At 63.0% G+C, this 12,344-nt stretch overlaps 2 protein-coding genes and 1 non-coding gene across 3 annotated transcripts; 2 read left to right on the top strand and 1 right to left on the bottom strand.

The window, feature by feature from the left end:
- Nucleotides 1–102: 102 nt before the first annotated feature.
- On the bottom strand, nt 103–6,250 carry PIDD1 (p53-induced death domain protein 1). The gene is made up of 16 exons (XM_046644050.1): nt 6,151–6,250; nt 5,070–5,449; nt 4,294–4,707; nt 3,735–3,944; nt 3,594–3,648; nt 3,233–3,434; nt 3,029–3,154; nt 2,764–2,943; nt 2,527–2,674; nt 2,283–2,418; nt 2,043–2,193; nt 1,816–1,939; nt 1,610–1,728; nt 1,418–1,531; nt 1,083–1,288; nt 103–829 (listed from the first exon to the last, which is right to left on the bottom strand). Exons 2-16 carry the CDS (start codon nt 5,371–5,373, stop codon nt 571–573), a joined length of 2,748 nt encoding a protein of 915 aa, XP_046500006.1. The 5' UTR covers nt 5,374–5,449; nt 6,151–6,250; the 3' UTR covers nt 103–570.
- Nucleotides 6,251–8,988: 2,738 nt separating this feature from the next.
- Nucleotides 8,989–11,123, top strand: RPLP2 (ribosomal protein lateral stalk subunit P2). The gene is made up of 5 exons (XM_046642931.1): nt 8,989–9,134; nt 9,307–9,430; nt 9,970–10,018; nt 10,809–10,907; nt 11,008–11,123. The coding sequence occupies exons 2-5, from the start codon at nt 9,308–9,310 to the stop codon at nt 11,082–11,084; spliced, it is 348 nt and encodes a 115-aa protein (XP_046498887.1). The 5' UTR covers nt 8,989–9,134; nt 9,307; the 3' UTR covers nt 11,085–11,123.
- LOC124229682 (small nucleolar RNA SNORA52) lies at nt 10,056–10,190 on the top strand. Its single transcript, XR_006885945.1, has one exon. It is a non-coding gene; the product is annotated as a small nucleolar RNA SNORA52 (small nucleolar RNA).
- Nucleotides 11,124–12,344: the final 1,221 nt, after the last annotated feature.

Genomic DNA, 12,344 nt, shown 5'->3' with positions numbered 1-12,344 from the left:
GTCCCCAAAGTCCTTGCTTGGTCTCTGGGCTTCGCGCCCCTGCATGGGCCTAGGACCCAGGGATTAGTGCCATCGGGCCAAGAGGTGGCGGGGAGCACTGGAGCGAGGGTGTCCTAGGGGAGAAGCGGTTGGGCCACACGGTAGGTGCTTGGGGGTGGAGGGGGGACTGCGCTGGCCATGTGCCCACCAAGGAGGTGGCTGCACAATTCCGCAGACAGGTGACTTTGTATCCATAGGTGCTGCAGCTGCTACTTTGTAGCTGAGCTCCTCTCCCTCTTGGGGAAGATCAGGACTGAGAGGAGGTGCCAGGCATGTAGGAGGTGGCAGAGGTGAGGGGTAAGGAGCAAGGGCTGTGGGGGAGTCTGCACACAGGGCCCCTCCCCGCAGGAGCCACCCCTGCCTTCCAACCACCCCTCCACCCAACAAATGAACTGAGCTCCAGGCAGCAGCCAGAATAGGGCATGTTTGTTACGCACTGGGGTCACTGTCTCCAGACATAGGGAGGACACAATGGGGGGCCTCTGACCTCTGGCCAGGGCATGGCAGAGGCCAACCCAAAGTCAGTGGGGTCTAGGCCTGGGCAGGCTCTAGGGACTGTGATGCCGAAGGGCCAGAGGGGCCAAGGTCCCCAGGAGCCAGGCTCGTGCGCCGGATGCCATCCTGGTACTTGCGGCGACCGAGCTCCAAGACAGCCCGAACCTCTTCAGCCACGTCCTGCCGGTCGCTCTGCTCCAGGGCCTGCACCAGGAGCCCCACAGCCCCAGGCTGCCCAGCCTGGCGCTCAGCCCAAGAGAAGAGCATATGGCGGATCTGCCCGTCCAGGTCGTCCCTGGGAGGAGGGGGAATGGTGATGGAGGAGTCCAGTCCAGGACTACCCACTACACCCAGGGTCCTGCTCGCCCGCCCAGCCAGGGTGGGTGTCCTGCTCCCTGGGCCAGGTGTAGCTAGACCGTCCCTTTCCTGCCCTGCCCCCACTGCTCCTGGGTAGAAATTCAGCCAGCCTCAAGTAGGGCCCTCCTGGCAGCCAGGACTCAGGCCTGAGGCTGGCCGGGGGCCAGCACGGGAGGCTCACAGGAACTCACCGGAACTCATGCCGAATTCGCTGCAGCTCACGGTAGGGCAGCCCCAGGTGCAGGGCCACAGCCGGCCAATCAGGGCCCAGACGTCCAGCCACACTCAGCAGGTTGCTCTGGGTCAGGAAGCCGGTCTCAGCATCGCCCAGGTTCAGAGGTGCCAGGGAGAGGCTAGCCCCCAGCCGCTGCCCTGGTCCCTCAGACCCCCGCAGTCTCTATGGGGAGAAGGGATGCAGTAAGCCCTGGCCTCTGCCCCTGGCTCCACCCCTGTGCCCCTGGCCACCCCCTGGGCCTCTGCACTGCCCCTGCCCCCTTCACACACACTACCCCCTGCCAGGCCGCACCGGTAGCTTGATGGGCAGAGTGGCCATCCACATGGCATCCGCACCCTTCCTCTGCCGGGCGGCCTCAGCCTCCTCCGGCACCTCCTCAGGCACTGCTCCCCGGTAGAAGGACACCTTGGGGTGGGATGAGGTGGGGTTCAGTGCTCTGGCCGCTGTCCAGACATCCTGGGGGACCCTACTCCATTGGCCCACCTGGCCCCTCACAGCCTGAGCCTGCCGGTCCAGGGCGGTGGTCACATACACCTCCTTCACGTTCTTCAGGTGCGAGTAGAAGACGAAGCAGACCCTGCCCTCCACGCAGTCTGGGCGGTCTGGGGGTTAGGGAGGGGCTCAGCAGGGAGCCTGGGGCAGACCCCAGGGCCCCCTCTCTGTGGGCGGGGGGGGGGGGGGGGGCATACCGGCATCCACGTCAATGCCCCTTTCAAAGGCAGCAAAGAATTTCTCGCCCTCAAACATCTCCACGGTGTCGGAGGGCTCGGGGCCACGGTACCGCTCCAGCAGCCGCCGCAGGGTGGCGTCCACCTGGGGGAACACCCATCAGCTCAGAGCCAACCCCTGCACCCCCACCCTGACCCTCTGGCCCCCACCCTGTGGCCCTCCCGGCCCTCCGGACCCCCTCCCTGACCTTGTTGCGGGGCAGGCACTGCAGTAGGACCTGCTCGGGGTCCCGGCGCCTCTGCAGTGCGATGAGGTTCACGCGGTGTAGCCGCAGCCGCTCCCAGGCCTTCCGCGCCAGGCCCCCCACGCACGTCTTGGTGGTGTACCAGAGCCAGTACCTGGGAGGGCTGGGGGGTGAGGTGGGGCTGGATGGACCGGGGTGGGGTGGGGACTCAGGTGGACTGAGGAAGCTGGGGGGGCCACTAACCAGGAGAAGCGCGTGACCTGGAAGCGAGCATACAGGTGGGTGAGCTCCAGTGCCACCTGAGCTGTGATGTCATCCCAGGTGGCTGCGGGAGGGGCCCAGTACAGCAGGTGCAGGCGGGAGCGGTCCAGACTCAGGCCTGGGGATGGGAGGGGGCCACAGGCTCAGGCCTCCCTGGCAGGGGCTCCCCCTTTGACCCCTTATCCCATGGCCATGAGTCAAGGTATGCCACATGGCCACCTCTCACCTGTGACGCCAGGGGGCAGAGGCAGCTGCACAGTCACTGGTCGCAGGAAGCTGGGGTCGCCGCTCTGAGAGAGGCCCAGCAAGGGGCTCACGGCCCCCTCAGGCTCCCCCAGCAGGGCTCGCAGCTCTCTGCTGGCCATACGCACCACCTGGGGTAGACAGGCCACCCGAACTCTTGCCACTGTGCCAAGGCACCACCCCTGCCCTTGGTGGCTCCCCAGGGGGCATGCAGACATACCTGCATGCAGACATGAAGAGGCTCCTCAGTGGCCCCAGGGGGGAATGTGACCTTGACCCCAGGATGTCCTGAGGAGCACAGCAATGTCCCCTCTGGTGGCACCAGGCAGGTGTCAGACACAGGGCGGGAGACCACAAGGAACCATGAGAAGTGGGGCACCTGGCAGTGAGCCCAGAGCCGCTGGGCAGGGGGAGTGAGAGGGAATGGAGTCAGAGGGCAGTCAGGGTCAGAGCAGAGCTGCCAGGCAGGCCTGGATGGCCCTCACCTTGGGTGCCTCCTCCTCTAACTGGGTCTCCAGGTCACTCCAGCTGTCGTCACTCAGGGTCCTGACCACCACCTCACGGCAACGCCGGGCCCGTGGGGGCACAAAGAGCAGCCACAGGCCCACCTCCTGCCGGGCAAGGGTGGTGTGAGTGCCAGGGCCACGCCTGGGCCCTCCTCACCCGCCCCCACCGTGCGCTGGCCGTGCCTGCTGAAAGGCCACTCCATGGGGCTGCAGCTCCAGGACACCACTGAGCAGGGAGTCGTGGGGACCCAGGGGGACAAGGCGTGGCTCTGGCAGCCACAGTCGATAGTGGATGGTGACAGGGGTAGCAGTGGCCCCAGCGGGGAACTGCAGGCGGACACCACAGGCCAGGGTCACGGAGCAGCCTTGGGAGGTCACAGGGAAGCTGAATGAGGACAGGGTAGGCATCAGGTCAGACAGAGAAGGGGCTGTACGTCTGACTCTGCCACCCCTGGAGGATCCTAAGAGAAGACCCCCAAGGCATGGGCAAGGTGTCTGGGGTAGACAGGTGCCCCTCCAGCCTCACTGCTCCCCCATCCCACACCTGTCCAAATCTGAGGTCAGGAATAGTCTGGGCATTTCCCGGACCACGGGTGTCCCTGTAGAAAGACAGATGAGCCATTAGGACAGTGATGGTACCTGCGTCCTGCACGTGAAATCTGCTCCTCTCTAGCAACAAGCTTACCTGGGGGACTGCAGGGATCTGGCGGGGCCTCGCCCAAGGGGTTCCCTTGAAGGCGCACAAAGGGGGCGTCCAGGAGCTCAGGGGGCACGTCCCGGAGCTGGTTGTCCCTCAGGTCCAGCCGGGTGAGCAGCGGGAGGCGGTCCAGGCCGGCAGGCACCGAGACCAGGAGGTTGCTGTGCAGAACAAGGAGCCGCAAGGACCGAAGGCCCGCTGCAGGCAGGCACCAGCTTAGGACGAGCAGAGGACCACTCAGGGCCACCCCACACCCTGGAGCACCAGGCCAGGCCAGGACACTCATGCTAGGGCCTCCCAGAGAAGCCCTGTCCTGTGGCTAGACTCAGAGACTCGGGTAAGCCTGCTCAGGGAGCCTCGAAGGCTGGAAAAGTGGGGAAGCAAACGAGGACTCACTAGGAGGAGTGGAGGCTCCAAGGTGGGCTGAGCCTGAGTGTGCAGAGCCACGCAGAAGCCGAGAGGGCCCCTGGGAGTGGAGGCCGGGCCACGGCTGAGGGGCGCTCCCCACCAGGCCCAGTGAGCCAAGAGAGGCAAGGCTCCTACTCACCAAGGGAGGCCGGGAGGCTCTGCAGCTGGTTGGAGGCCAGATTGAGCTCAGCAAGGCTGCTCAGGCCTCCGATCTCAGAGGGCAGAGTGTCCAGAAGGTTCTCAGAGAGATCAAGGCGCTGCAGGGTAGACAAGGCCCCCAGAGCCGTGGGCAGAGTTTGCAGGCGGTTGTGGGTCACAGAGAGGAAGGTGAGGGCAGGGAGGGCCCCTAGGGCCTCAGGCAGCTCTGAGAGGCGGTTGTGAGAGAGCAGGAGGGCACCCAGGCTGCGCATCTGCGGGACACAGGCCGGCAGTGTCTCCAGGTTGTTGAAGCTCAGATCCAGGTGAGCCAAGCAGGCCAGGCCACACAGGCCGACTGGCAGTGTGGTCAGGGAGCCCCGGAGGCTGGCACCCCCTGCATCCCGGCGTTGCCCACCTGGGAGGAGGGAAGGCAGATGTGGTCCTCAAAGCCAGAGTCCCGAGTCCCAGCTTGGTCCTGCCAGCCAAGGCACAGACCTCCACCCCAGCCCCACCCGGACAGACAGACAGAGATACTGGAGAGACACCAGCCAACGGAGGGAGGCAGGGACAGAGACTGCAGGTTCATCTCAGCTTATGGCCATCACCCATGACCCACCCCAGGAGAAACACCCACACTGGGGTCTGCTGGGAGACCCCACCGAGCAGCCGCAGGGTCCAGGAACTGGGACTCTGCCAGCTTCACCTTGGGGAGCTGAGTAGAGCTGTACGGAGAATAGTGATAGAGCTGGGCCCGGGCTGGGACCAGGTGGGACTCACCTTTGAGGACCAGGGAGCGGAGGCGAGGCAGGCTCCCTGGCACCCGGGCCAGGGTGGCCTCCAGCAGCTGAGGGTCTTCGTGGCCGCTCAGCTGCAAGAACTCCACCTCCAGCAGCTGATGGGGCTGCTGAGCACAAAGGTGCAGCAGCCGGTGGCAGCCCCCGGGGTACAGGTCCAGGCTCAGCCGGTTCCCAGCCAGGAGAGGGGTCACCCCGGGCCCTGCATCCACAGCATCTGTAGCATCTCTTGCAGCATCTTCTGCAGTAGCCGCCTGGGGCTCCAGCCCCTCCACCACCGCATCCATCGCCCACCAGCTGTCCTCGGGGGCCAGACATGTCCCAGCTTGCCAGGCAGGCCTGCTCAGGCAGGGCCCGGGAAGGCTGCAGAGTCAGAGGGAGGAGCGGGTGGGAGTGGGGCTGGGCCCTCCTCCCAGTCAATGGAAGGGGGACTCTGGCTAGGGAGAGCCCTTGAGCCAGGCCAGCTGGTCCACAGAACCCAGAGTCCAGGCTGGACAGGTCATGGCTGAAATGGGGCTGAGGAATGGGACCCCCAAAGCTGGGCGGGCAGCAGGCAGGGAGACCCTTGTGTGCAGAGGAGCTGGGGAAACCTGCATGGGAGAGGAGGAAGTGAGGGTTCACGTCCTAATTCTGGGCATTTGGACAAGGGACTCGTAGAGCTGTCAGCTCATCCTGGCTGCACCCGCCTCCCCTCCTGGGACAAGAAGCTAGGGTCCTGTGCCACCTTCAACCTTCACACTCATCAGCTTTGACAGGAGGTTCCTGACTCTCATCCACCACGTGGGGGCGGTGGCCCACGCCAAGGAGCGGGTGATTGCGCCCGCGTATGTCAGAGACGTGAATGTGAGGGGGTAACCTGGGGTCTGAGCCACTAGGGACGGGACCCCATTTCCTGATGGCTGGAGGAGGGCTCTCCCACCACTTCCAGTTCACACCTGGGTCCGCTGGAGAGGGCGGTCCCAAGCGCATCTGGGGCTCACACGGCCTGGGGGGCCGGTCCCGGCGGGAGAGCTCGCCCTCCCCGCACCCTCGCCGTCCCAGCGCAGGCCCGCGGCCCGCGGTACCTGCGCTCCAGGCCGGGCGCCGCCTCGGGTGCCGGCTCGGCGCTCCGCGCCCGGGTTCCCGCCGGCGCGCTTCCGCGCGGGCTGACTCCAGGCACCGCCCCCTCTGGCCCCGCCCCGTCAGAGGGCGCCCCTTGCTCCCGCTGGGGTCCGCAGGCGAAGGCCTCAGGGTCCCTCCCTGCCTTGCCTGCCCTCTGCAGGCCGGGCCGCCCTGGAGATGCGGACGCAACCTCTTCTGCCGAGCCGCCTGCCCAGCCGCGCTCAGCTTCCTGTTAGTCTGTGTCCGTCGGCGCCGTCCAGGCCCGCCTTGCGCGCCATGAAACCCGCCCTTTCAGAGGTTCTCGGCCCGAGGCTCTGCTCGGGGGCTGTGCACTCCTGGCCCCACGTTAAAATCAGCTGGTGCAGTCTCGGGGCGGGGGAGGGAGGGGGCTTCAGGGGCTGATGGCGGCTGCTGCCCGACACCCACCCCCTGCCAGAAGCCAGAGCTCTGAGAGTGTTGTGTTCTTCCCCAGCCAGCCCCAATGGATCCCTTCTCCGGAAGGCCTCCTCTCAGGCCCTGCGGAGACCGGGCCCCAGCTCCATGTCCCAACTTTACAGGCTATCTCTCTGGGCCAGGTGCTGGCCTTCCCCACAAGCTGCCTCCTTCGGTCTACGTCTGCATCCCACCCGGGGAGGAAAAGGAGGCTCTGAGAGATCAGATTTTGCCCAAGGCCAGGTAGCTGGTCCATGCCAAAGCCAAGAACCTCAAACAGGGTCTCTGTCTGACTCTCGAGGGAGCCTTCCCCACCTATGCTGTCACCCCGCTTCCTTCACCCAGCGCAGCAGGTGCTCTGCAAATGAATAGAACACATCCAGTTCTGCCTCAAGTCACATCGCGGGCACCCTCTCTCCTCCACCTCCACCTCCCCAGCCACCACCATCACTCCCACCGGGATGGGCAGTTCCTGCCAGGCTTCCATTGTCCCGAGCTTCTGTCCCCCATTCAGTTTCTTCTTTTTTTTTTTTTTAAAGATTTTATTTTTTTCCTTTTTCTCCCCAAAGCCCCGGGGTACACAGTTGTATATTCTTCGTTGTGGGTCCTTCTAGTTGTGGCATGTGGGACACTGCCTCAGTGTGGTTTGATGAGCAGTGCCATGTCTGCGGGGCCAGGGTTCAAACCAACGAAACACCGGGCCGCCTGCAGTGGAGCGCTCGAACTTAACCACTCGGCCACGGGGCCAGCCCCCGCCCCCCCGCCATTCAGTTTCTGCAGAGCTGCCAGAAGAATCTTCTAAAAAAAACCCATCACAGGAGTATTATTCAGCCTTAAAAAGGAATAAAATTCTTACACATGCTACAGGATGAATGAACCTTCAGGACATCATGCTGAGTGAAATACGCCAAACCAGGGGGCAAATACTGTGTAATCCCACTTATATGAGGACCTAGAAACGTCAAATTCACAGCGCCAGAAACTAGAATGGTGGGTGCCAGGGGCTGGGGGAGGGGGGTGGGGAGTTAGCGATCCGTGAGTATGGAGTTCAATTTGGGAAGATGGAAAAAGTTCTGGAGACGGATGGTGGTGATGGTCACACGACAATGTGAATGCACCTAACACCACTGAATTATATGACTAAAACGGCAGACTTTATGTTATCTATTATTCTACCATTAAAAAAAATCCGAATGACAATATGCCGCTTGCCTATGTGATTACAATAAAGTTCCATCCTTCCGCGGATGGTTTCTCCACTTTACCCCAGCTGTGTGACCTTGAGCAAGAAAATCTTTGTGCCCAGTCTCGTCTATAACATGGGGGCGAGGACTGCATGACGCCTAGGGCGGCTGTGTGCTTTGCGTTAATATGCCAGCGCTTGAAGCCTACGCACGAGAGCTCGCCCTGTCCTTAGAGTCCCCATGGGCCGGCTGCTGCCTCGGGACCCATCTCCAGCCACCTTGGGGTCTCAGCATCTGACCCCTCTGCCTGCTGCTCGCCCCAGATCTTCGCAGGCCGGCTCCTTCTCGTCTTTCAGCTCAGGGTCACCGCCTCGTTCCTTCAGGGTCTCTCTCAGCCTGGGGCTGCCCCGTTTATTGGCTTTGAGTGTCTTCGCACTACAAGGTACGTCCCGCGGAATCAGGTCGGGCTGTCCCCTCAGGACGCCAGCCTGCAGCGGGGTCCCTGACACGGAGAAGCGAGTGACATGTGATGTCCGCGTGGACGCTGAGGTCAGTTCTGAGCCAACACGGCCAGGAGAGGGGCCGATCCCTCGGGCCCAGCCACCCCTGAGCTGGGGGGCAGCCAGTAGGCCCAAGCGGCTCGGTTCTGCAGTGTGAGCGCGAGGGGCGGCTCGCCTACCTCACCCGGGCCGGACAAATTGGGCGCCACCGGCCCCGCCGGACACCAGCGCTCTGTGCCCGCGGCCGGGAACTACCGGGAGCCGGAAATGCGGCGCTCTGCTCAGGCTCCGCGCGGCCCACGTGCCGCCCGTGCAGAAGGCTGCGCGCCCGCACTTCCGGCAGGCATGCACCATGGGACTTATAGTTCGCTGACTGCGTCGGCCGCTCCCGCAAAGGGACGCGTCCCAGGCGTGGCGGCCGCGCTGCATGCTGGGAGCTGTAGGCGCCGCGTGGCATGCTGGGAACTCTCTAGGAGAAACACTCCCCTTCGGGCTCGCGCCACGCCTCGCCCTGCCGCCCCAGGGATTTCAGGAGACCCCCCCCACCCCAAGCGGTAAAAGCAGGCTGCCCCAGAACTGCCCTAACTGCCTTTTGCCTTTGCTCGGGCCGCTGCGGGACGGAAAGGGACGAACGGGACGATGGCTTCTCCTGCGTCCTCATTGGCTGGGCGCCGCGTGACGTCACTCCGAGGCTCCCTCGCGGGGCGCGGCGCCCGGGTCCCGGAGGCTTCTGGGTAGCGGATTACCCCCGCCCCCCACGCCGGCGCCTTCCTTTCCGTCCCCGACGCTACCGAGGTCGCACGCGCGAGCCCTCTCCGTCGCCGCTGCCGAGTGAGTGGGACGGCCCGGTGGGGCCGGGGCTCGGGCCAGGTCGGGGCCGCGGGGGCCCCGGGGCGCAGGCGGGGTGCCGGGCGGGCTCACCGGGGGCCCCGGGCCGGGCCACGCGCGGCCGCGGTGGGGGCTCCTAGTCATGCCGCCGCCCTCTTCTCCCCTCCCGCCGCAGGATGCGCTACGTCGCCTCCTACCTGCTGGCCGCCCTCGGGGGCAATACCTCCCCCAGCGCCAAGGACATCAAGAAGATTCTGGACAGCGTGGGCATTGAGGCGGACGACGATCGGCTCAACAAGGTAGCAGCCCGCTACCGGCCCGAAACTGCGCACAGAGGGTCCTCTCCTGCTCGGCTGGGTTTACCTTTGGGAAAGGGCACTTCGACGTGCCTGCCCATGCTGTCGTTTATTGGGTTGCCTTTGGGGGCCCTGATACAGCCCAGAGGAGGCTAACGTGGGTGTGAGGCCAAGTCCCGACCCGCGTGGTTCAGTAGAAGTATAAGTCACGTGTAATTGAAAGTCGTGTAATAATTGACTTTTTGAATAAGAGAAGAGGGAAGAGTCCACTCTACTGTTTTATTTTTCAGCCTGTTTATTCTAGGTGTTATTTCCACGTGTAGTAGTGAGTCTTAGAAATCTGTTGCTGGTTCCCACTTGGAGCTGGTCTCCATTCAGAGGTCTCAGTTATGGGTAATAACTGCAGTGGGGGGTGCAGGCTAAGAAGCTTCAGGGTGTCTCCTCGCTGCGCGGGCGGCCAGCCCTGCCCCTGGAGAAGGTGGTTAAGACCAGGGGTGTGGTGGTGGTCCGTGGTAACTGTTGGGTGTGCTTGTCTGCTTCAGGTCATCAGTGAGCTCAACGGGAAGAACATTGAAGACGTTATTGCCCAGGGTGAGAGTGTGTGGGGGGCGGGGAGGCTTTGTTTTCACAGTCCATCCTAATTCCTGCCGGTCAGCCTGTGGCCTGCCAGGTTTCGCTTGTGGACCAGAGCACCCTAGGAGCCTCACCCAGAGGAGCGGGCAGGGCTTCAGTAGGCTCATGCCACGGGTGCTTCTACACATTCCCAGGGGCAAGGCTTGCCCTCGTCTCATCTGGGCCTCTCTGCCTTGCCTGTAGCGTTGGGGAACGGGGACTTTGTAAACAAGTCTCGTCATGTGCTCTGGATGAGGGCATTGGGAGCAGAGCCTGGGGTTGCCAGGGATGACCACAGGCCCCTGCCTCTCTTTGCTGGGCAGATGGTTTTCTGGTGACATCAGGCTGCAGCTGATGCGACTTGTTTGGAAGCCGAGCTGTTGGAGCAAACGTTAATGTCCCTGGACATGTGATGGGGTACAGCCAGCTCAGCAGACAGTCTCGTTTATGAGCTCACTTTGAGCATGAGAATCGGGACACAGGCAGCAGACTCAGTCCTTGCCTGGTTATAAACATGTTCAGCTCTCTACGTGGTGAGGCACGGTGGCCCAGCATCTTGTGGAGGGATTCCTAGAAGTCAAGTTCAAGATAGGAAGTTTTTCAGGGTGTGTGACAGGTCCTCCTACCCAGGAGAAGAGGGGAGCCTGTGCATGCCCTGAGAGACGGGCCCCCGTACATTGGGCAGACTGTCCCTTGACTCCTCTGAAGTAGCTTTGAGGCTGAGCCCCTGCTCTGGCCTCACCTCACCTCACCTCTTTGGTTTCGGTAGGTATTGGCAAGCTGGCCAGCGTGCCCGCCGGTGGGGCTGTAGCTGTCTCTGCTGCCCCGGGATCTGCAGCTCCTGCTGCTGGTTCTGCCCCAGCCGCAGGTAAGTGGAGGCTCAGGCAGCTGTCGTGGTGGCTGCACTGGGGTCTGCTGGGAGTCTGCCCGCACCGCGGGCCTCACTCACTCAACTCTTCCTCCCACAGCAGAAGAAAAGAAAGAGGAGAAGAAGGAGGAGTCCGAGGAGTCGGATGACGACATGGGATTTGGCTTGTTTGATTAGAATCCTACTCCCCTGCAAATAAAACCCTTTTTAAGTATCTGTTCAGCTGCCTGTGATCTCTTTGTTAGAGTCTGGCCTCAATGCAGGGCAGGTGGGGACCCCACGGTGGGCTGGCAGGCCTTACCGCAGGAGGATGCTTCCCCAGGGACAGGGAGTGGCTGAACCACGGTGGAGACAAGTCTTTGGTACAAAAATGAATACTTTGCGGGGGGGGTGGGTGGGGGGTAGGGACGGGACACTTTCTTGGGTGTGGCCAAACCTTGAGCAGGCTCTGGAGGGTACAAGAGTCCCCTTCTTGGGTGACTGCCAGGGCCTTCCCAGGGAGTGCCGCCTTCAGGGGGACACCCAGGAAAACCTCAGAAGCAGCGATGAGTGGTCACCACTGCTCTGGAGGTGGCTCCAGCCAGCCAAGTTTAGCACTTCTCCCAGGACCGGTGGTGTCCTTCACTCAGATGGGGATGTGTGGTTGGGTGTGTGGATCCTGCGTTTGTTTCCCTGCAGGGGTCAGTGCCCCAGCTCCACCTTAACCCCTGAGCAACTTGGGGCAGTCATTTAGCTTATCGGAGCCTCAGTTTCCCCAGCCCTCTGATGGGCCAACACTGGGCTGCGTGTAGAAGTGGCTTCTGGGCATTGACATTGGGCCGTGTGCTCACTAAGTCTTTCTGGGGTGGGCCTGCCCGTGGCCCTCTCACCAGGCTCTATCCTGGAATGTGGGGGAGAGGGCAGAGGCCTTCCCTCTGCCCACCAATGCCAGGCCACCTAGAAGACACTGCTTCCCCGTCTGGAGGCCGTGGGTTGGCAACTGGTGGCGGTGTGGTGTGTACCTACTGTGTGCAAGGCCACAGCACTGAAGAAGGACCTGCCCCTGTGGGCCGTAGTTTTGTGGAGAAAGTAACCAATACAGCACTAGACAGCTGGGGCGGAGGAGGCTCCCTCCGTGAGGATCCGAGACCTGGAGGAAGAGGCTGGGGACAGTGCACAGCTGTGATGGAAGGAAGTCCTGAGACCCTCTGGTTATCCAGAGTGGTGTGGAGGGGCTAGAATCCACCAGGTGGGTGGTGGGTGGGACATGGAGCCAAGAGAAGTGAGGACCACTTCAGAGGTCTAGCAGTATGTGCTGCAGGGGGCGGTGAGGGGTGGGGCTGTGGACGCAACTGGACACGGGCCATGGCCCCAGGCTGCGGGAGAGAGCTCCCTAGAGGAGTGGACCCAGGGTCCAGGGGCAGAGCTCAGAATCCCAACCTCAGACCCTGAAGAGAA

The sequence above is a fragment of the Equus quagga genome, chromosome 17, assembly GCF_021613505.1.
Source record: "Equus quagga isolate Etosha38 chromosome 17, UCLA_HA_Equagga_1.0, whole genome shotgun sequence".
Lineage (NCBI taxonomy): Eukaryota > Metazoa > Chordata > Mammalia > Perissodactyla > Equidae > Equus > Equus quagga.
Note: the sequence above shows the minus strand (reverse complement) of the source record. Positions and strands in the feature narration are given on the sequence as shown.

Excerpts from the sequence above, each read along its gene's own strand:
- RPLP2 (XM_046642931.1), top strand. The coding sequence starts at position 9,308 with ATGCGCTACGTCGCCTCCTACCTGCTGGCCGCCCTCGGGGGCAATACC. Across the intron at positions 10,019-10,808 it reads TGAAGACGTTATTGCCCAGG|GTATTGGCAAGCTGGCCAGC; the intron begins GTGAGAGTGTGT and ends TGGTTTCGGTAG. Across the intron at positions 10,908-11,007 it reads TGGTTCTGCCCCAGCCGCAG|CAGAAGAAAAGAAAGAGGAG; the intron begins GTAAGTGGAGGC and ends TTCCTCCCACAG.
- PIDD1 (XM_046644050.1), bottom strand. The coding sequence starts at position 5,373 with ATGGATGCGGTGGTGGAGGGGCTGGAGCCCCAGGCGGCTACTGCAGAA. Across the intron at positions 3,155-3,232 it reads ATGGAGTGGCCTTTCAGCAG|GAGGTGGGCCTGTGGCTGCT; the intron begins GCACGGCCAGCG and ends CTTGCCCGGCAG. Across the intron at positions 2,194-2,282 it reads CAGGTCACGCGCTTCTCCTG|GTACTGGCTCTGGTACACCA; the intron begins GTTAGTGGCCCC and ends CAGCCCTCCCAG.